The sequence below is a fragment of the Amaranthus tricolor genome, chromosome 2 (assembly GCF_026212465.1).
Source record: "Amaranthus tricolor cultivar Red isolate AtriRed21 chromosome 2, ASM2621246v1, whole genome shotgun sequence".
Lineage (NCBI taxonomy): Eukaryota > Viridiplantae > Streptophyta > Magnoliopsida > Caryophyllales > Amaranthaceae > Amaranthus > Amaranthus tricolor.
This window is the reverse complement of record NC_080048.1, coordinates 35,237,463-35,243,921: the sequence shown is the minus strand read 5'-3', so window position 1 is coordinate 35,243,921 and position 6,459 is coordinate 35,237,463. Positions and strand designations below refer to the sequence as shown.

Genomic DNA, 6,459 nt, shown 5'->3' with positions numbered 1-6,459 from the left:
CTATGTTCCATGGGCGAGTAACAAACAGAATTGTAGGTGGCTTCAGGCTTTCGGCCATTGATGACTTGACAGAGAAAAAAAGCTTAATCTTCACAAGTTAGAACAATCAGTACCAAACCATGATTCATTCAGCCATTACATAATTTAAAGGTGAGAAACAAATACTTGACGAGCTCGTAAACACCAAAAAGAAGAATGGTTTAAGCATATAAAAAGGTACGTTACTAAAACGACTCTAAAAAAAGAGCTGCAAGTAGGATGTCCCAACAAAAGAAATTGTTGCCACTTGCTGGAACACTTATCCTTACTTCTCCGATGAGTTTGGTCCTCTCTTCTTGCCGAATCCAACAACTGGAAATAAATGCATCATTATAAGTCAGCATTCAGAATTTGAATAGAAGAAAGTGAAGATATCAAACTACATTCACTAACAATCTGAACTTAAATTATCATGAAAAAGGATATTGTAGTCAACTGCAGTACTGCACACATTTATAGGGGGTGAAATAAGGTTAACCAACAATATGAAACTTGAAGCAAAGAAGTTCTGCTTGTCACAATCTCACCAAACAGAAACACGACTTGAAGTTATTTTTTCAAGACCACAATCGACACAAGGACATAACTGTTCTGGAATCTAATTTCTTTTCATTTGGCCTGTAAGGTTGAGCCTCAGATGGACATCCCCAAATATGAAAATGATTTAGACTCGGCTTTTCGCCAGTTCGCGGTTCATATGGGGTCTTATTATTAGTCTCTTTTATTGGTACTTTGTTAAGAATATAAGCTCCTGTCTTAGGAGTGACTCTGGTAAGGTAGAATGACTGTTAAGATATAGTACGAGAGGCATGGAAATTCTCCATTTAGTAGCTCGTCAAAATACTCTCTCCATCTATCCTTGATATCTCCAATCTAAAATGTTACTATCCTTGCCCTTAGCTGCAGTAATAAAAATTATTTTCATTATTTTGTGGATTTAAGGGAATTAATTAACTTAAAGTTCAAAGACAAGTTTTCATTATAAGAGATATAGTATCTATAAATGTTATCCATTACTATTTTACCAGACAATAATAATTTAGAAATAAAAATTCAATCATCTAAAAATCAAACTTTATAATTCAAATTTAAAATTTAAAATTCATATTTCAGATAAAAATTGAAAATTTCAAATAAATATGAAAGTACTTTTATATTTTGAAATTCACAATTCTAATTAAAATTATATCATCCTTCTAAATTATATCTATCTAAACTCCATCTTTACTCTTTTTTAAAAATTTACAAACCCAGCCTATTACTTATCTATAAATATAACCCTCATCCTCTTCTCTCAATCATTAAAGTATCCATTTTCTTCAACCTCTAGATAATCTAATTTAAAAAACCAATCTAAATAAATTTGAATATCTATCCGAATTAGGTCTTCCATTCTTTAAAATGTCACTATATTCCCTTTTTAGATCATAACAGATCCTCTAGCATTTGAAGTATGAATAAGAACATTTGCATCTGCATTGGAGTCAAAATTTCCTCATCAACTATTGACAAAGTAGTTTACCATACATATACGAAGTCGGTGCATATAAGATGTAACTGAGTCTATTCCCCATTGACTCATGAACTGTTAGAAAGAATACTAGGAACCCAATTGGGAAACCTTATCGCCGCCAATCATTGAGAAATGGAGTCTTACATCTTATATCCATAGACTCTATATGGAAAACTATCATATCAATAGATGCTTCAGACAACAATACAAAGGCAATGTTCTTATACTTGAATGCTAGAGGACCTTTCTCTAAACTAAAAGGGGTATATAATGACATTATAATGTTTTAAAAACCTAATTGAGAAACATATTCGGATTGATTTTATGTTGGGTTACCTGCCTTATTCTTGGCTTGTCTCCTTTTGATTTTTTCCTTCTTTATATAATTTAGATTGTCAACAACTCTTTCAAAGCCCTTAATCACGTGATCTACTACATTTCTGTTGGTTTTAATTTTTCTTGTACTTGACTAGTTTTCCACATTCTTGCATTTTCCTGATGTAAATTAGTATCCTTTCTTTTTCTTTAACATTACCTTCACCTCTTCATTACTCCATGTATCTTTTTCACAATTTATCCTTGTAAAAAGTAATCAATTTGGATTTAATTTACTCTAGTATTAGAAGTCACTAAATGACTATCTTTTTAAACCATGAATTAACTAACAAATCATATACAAGTGCAAAATTCAAAATAGACTCTCATTTTACATTCCTAATTCCATAGCCAAAAACATAACCATTGTGACGGCAAAAACTACAAAAAATATTTCAAGAGCCCAAAAACAAAAATTACAAAAACATTAGTGCAAACAACATACACAAATCAAATTACAAAACCTGAATTCATAAAATGAACTCGAACAAAATTGAAGCAAAAACTAGAAAACCCAAAATAAATCTGAAAAAAAAAGCTTCTTTTATCTCAAGTGCTAAGGTTCACCAAATGGTTCTTTCACCTCCATCCAATTAAGGTCGATCCAAATTATGTAGTTCATCGATGTACCATCAAATGGGCTGCTAACTAGAATGTTTTCTCCTAAAAACAGTGCCATAGCTAAAGGTCGAGAATGATTTGTAAGGTGCCTTTTTGGGAACAATGGCAGTATCATACATCGTAAGAAGGGTGAAGGTGAGTATTTTTTGGATCAAGGGTGTGAGCACTAGTGAGTGGTGAGTGGTGAGAACTAAGGAAAGAAGAGGAATTGTAAGGATTCAAGGAGGATAGTGAAGATTCATCAAGGAAAAATAGAGAAAGTGTCAAGAGGGGTGAAAAAGTGAGAATTAGGATTCATTAAGGTTTTTGTTTCCTTTATTTATGTTAGCTTTTTATTTGATTAAAAAAGAGAAAAATGGACAAGGCCAGGCCGCCAGGCTGCCAGCCCGCAGCGAAAATCTGCCTGGGCCAGATGTTTAGCCCAATCCTTAAAACAGGACGATTAAGAGCCATGTGCGGTGGAACAGGTCCTGGTTGTGGCAACCTAACTATCAACTAGAATGAATGAGAAATTTATTCCCCTTATAAGGGCAAAGATTTCTAAAACTATACTATATTATTAAAAATTACACAAATTATTCATTTCTATGGATATTGTGATTTAATAGCATAAATTAATATAAAAACAACCTATGTTAATAGGAAATGTGATAATTCATGTTAATTATGCTCCAAGAAGAGATCTATCACTAGCATTGCCTAAGATCTACAAAGTCATCCTAAAAAATGTGATAGCCATGTGCAGAGTCTTAACCATCAATTCAAATTTGAACCACATTAGAACCCAAAAAGCCACAAAAGTAAAATTTACAAAACGTCCTATAGTAAATTTTGTTGTGAAGGCTAAATAAACATATACAAGGACAATATATACATACATATCTTTTGCCATATAGAGAAACAAGTATAATATTTTAAATACATATTGTAGTTAAAGTCAAAGCAGCAACAAAAATCACCAAGTAATCAATCATGACCTTGCAAAGTTAATATCAACAGATTCATAACATTGCAATATGTTCGAGGCCACAATCAAACAAGCATAAAGTCAGAAAAGATAGAAAACAGTCCTATGTTCAACATTTCCCATCTTCAATGCAAGTCTAATCCATTGGCAGAAGCACATTGGGGCCTGAGAGTGCCTAACCTCATCGTAAGTTATAAATTGCAGTGATTTTCTTTAAGAAAAATTGTAAATAAAACGTTAAATATATATATTAATTAAAAAAATTTCATGGCTCCTCCAATTTTTATTTATTTTTGTCTAATTAGTATGATCAATTTCGAGGACCCATAGTTAAAATCAGAGCCAACCACCGGCTACATCATTTTAAACTCAATGAATTAGATTCCCAACGGGTGAAAAACAACCACCCGACAAAAAAAAAGACAAATTCTTCTCTTGTAAACTTCAGCAGAACCAAAAAAACCCCATGAATATGATACAACAAAAAATAAATACCCATTTACTGATAGAATTATTCTGGTAATCTCAATCATTCAATTCCAATTTTAAATGGATCTCAACACTAGTTAATCAGAAATTTGAACAACATGAACAAAAAAACCAATTAAATTACCAGCAGTAACGAAACGGCGATTGTATTGCATTCGCTTGTGAGCACGACCACGGGGCTTCTTCTTCTTGTCTTGCTTAGCCACTTTTGGGGTTTGCCCTCTCACCTTTCCGGCACGAGCCAATGATCCGTGAACCTTACCTACACAATACACATTCATGATTCATTAAAATCAGCAATTAATCTAAAAATAATCGATTAAATTGACTGCGTGTATGATTAATCCAAAAAATAATAGGTTTAATTGATTGAGTTTATGAATACACAATCATTAACATCACCAATCAATCCAAAAAAATCAATTTAATTGATTGAGTATATGAATTTCAACAGAAATAGAAGAAAGATGAGTGAGATTGTTTACCCATGGTAGGAAATTTGTTGTTGTTTCTCGACTGCTGCTTGCTCCTTGGCTTTCCTTACTCTTCAGTTTTCACCTCGTTTGCGTTTGTTTTGAAAAGGCTGAAAAGGATTTAATTAGGATCTACTCGCTCCCCTCCGCTTCTTAGTGAGGTATCAGAATAAATATTCACCAAATTTAAGAAAAATTAGTTACTTTTCAATAGTGAATATTATTTTATTAAATAATAAATTTGACGTAAATTATATAAATAAGGAGTATAAAAATATTAAAAAAAGGTTACTAAAAAATATAGGATCCACAATTAATTTTATAAAATTAGTGGAAAACATATATGAACTATAAGGAATAGAATTAATTGCGAATTATAGTCTAATATGTAAGTAAAAATATAGTGAAGTGGGATTTTGTTCGAATCGTCTAATCGTATATTTTCATAATATTAACTTTTTATAATTTTTAAAAGTGCATAAGTCAACATATAAAATGAACAAAATAACACATTGGATTGCGTAAAAAGTCAAATGTAGCAAGTATAATGGAACGGATAAAGTATAACCTTAATTTTTATTTTTTGCGAATTAGACTCCAAAGTTGATTTTTGACCACTATTCAGACCAAGTGATCGGTTTCGTACAAAATAATGGGATAAATTCATTGGATTGAGTTTTAATTTCTTTTTTCTCATTTAATTCATTCTTTCCCTTCCTCTCATTTAATTTCTGCATTAATATAACTCCATTGAAGCTTAAATTCAAAACCCACCTGCTTCTGCTCCAGAATTACAATCACCTTTCATCTTCTTCTTTCAATTTTTTTCAGAAAATTCATTAAATACCCAAACTTTTCTACAAATTTTTTTTATAAAATAAAATTAAAGTTTGAGTAAATTAAATACCCAACCCAGATGCTCTTAAAAACCTTCAACCCCCTAAATGTCTCTTTTTCTCAATCTCCAAATCCTCCATTTTGCATAAGATAATATCTTTGTCTGGGTAGCTTTGGTGACTCCATTAATAGAGTTGATGGAGTATTCCCAATTAATTTTACTCTAAACCCAAATGTAAATAAATTAACTTGCTTTAAAATTAAATTTGGGAAATTTATAAAATGGGTGTTTGATTGAACACAATCAATAACTTGAAACAGTTTAACTACTAATAAGTGAGAAATGCTTAACAAATCCCCATCGATTTCTCATAATCTCATATCCAAATTCAGACCAAATGAAGCCCAAATAAGCTCATTGTTTTTGACAATTTTTGATACAAAATTAAAAGAAAATTCCAATCAAATCATTCATTCAATTCAAGAGAATTTGAGCAAATAATTTCATCTAAAAAACTTAACCTTAAAAGACCCACAACTCTTAGAACTCAGATAAAAAAAAATTAAAGGAAACACTCAAAAATTGGTTTTAATTTCTCTCCTATTTTCACTCTCTTCGAGTTTTAATTTCTTTGTACTTTTTTTTCATCAAAATTTACAAAACCATATGAGAATAAGACTGAAATTGACGACTCCATTAATGGAGTTCATGGAGTATTTCTTGATTTTGAATCGTTTCAGAAATTGGTTCGGGTTCTTGGGCGAGCTGCTTTTCATAATACTAATTTAACTTCTTCTGGTGATTTGTGTTATCTTGGAGGAGAGATTTGTTTCTTTAATTCTGGCCTTCTGGGTATTTAGTTTGTGGTTGATTTTATTTTTGTGGGTACTTTTGATTATTGGCTATTATTCTGGAATTTCAAAGTAGGATTTTTTTTTTTATTTTTTCTAATTTTTGATTGAAAATTTTGATTATCGATTTCTTGTAATTTAGCTTTTTATGCTAACTATTATAGCATTGCTATTTTTGGCAAATAGTTGCTGCCAATTTTAATTAGTTCGTGACAATGATGGATCAAAAAGTAAGATTTTTTCCTTTATTTATTATGCAACAATGGAGGATTTGAAGAGATTGTTCTTGAATC

At 31.1% G+C, this 6,459-nt stretch overlaps 1 protein-coding gene across 1 annotated transcript; it reads right to left on the bottom strand.

Annotated features, from left to right (window-relative positions):
- Positions 1-71: 71 nt before the first annotated feature.
- On the bottom strand, positions 72-4,669 carry LOC130806509 (40S ribosomal protein S30). The gene is made up of 3 exons (XM_057671629.1): positions 4,490-4,669; positions 4,129-4,266; positions 72-351 (listed from the first exon to the last, which is right to left on the bottom strand). The coding sequence occupies exons 1-3, from the start codon at positions 4,491-4,493 to the stop codon at positions 305-307; spliced, it is 189 nt and encodes a 62-aa protein (XP_057527612.1). The 5' UTR covers positions 4,494-4,669; the 3' UTR covers positions 72-304.
- Between the last annotated feature and the right edge of the window lie 1,790 nt (positions 4,670-6,459).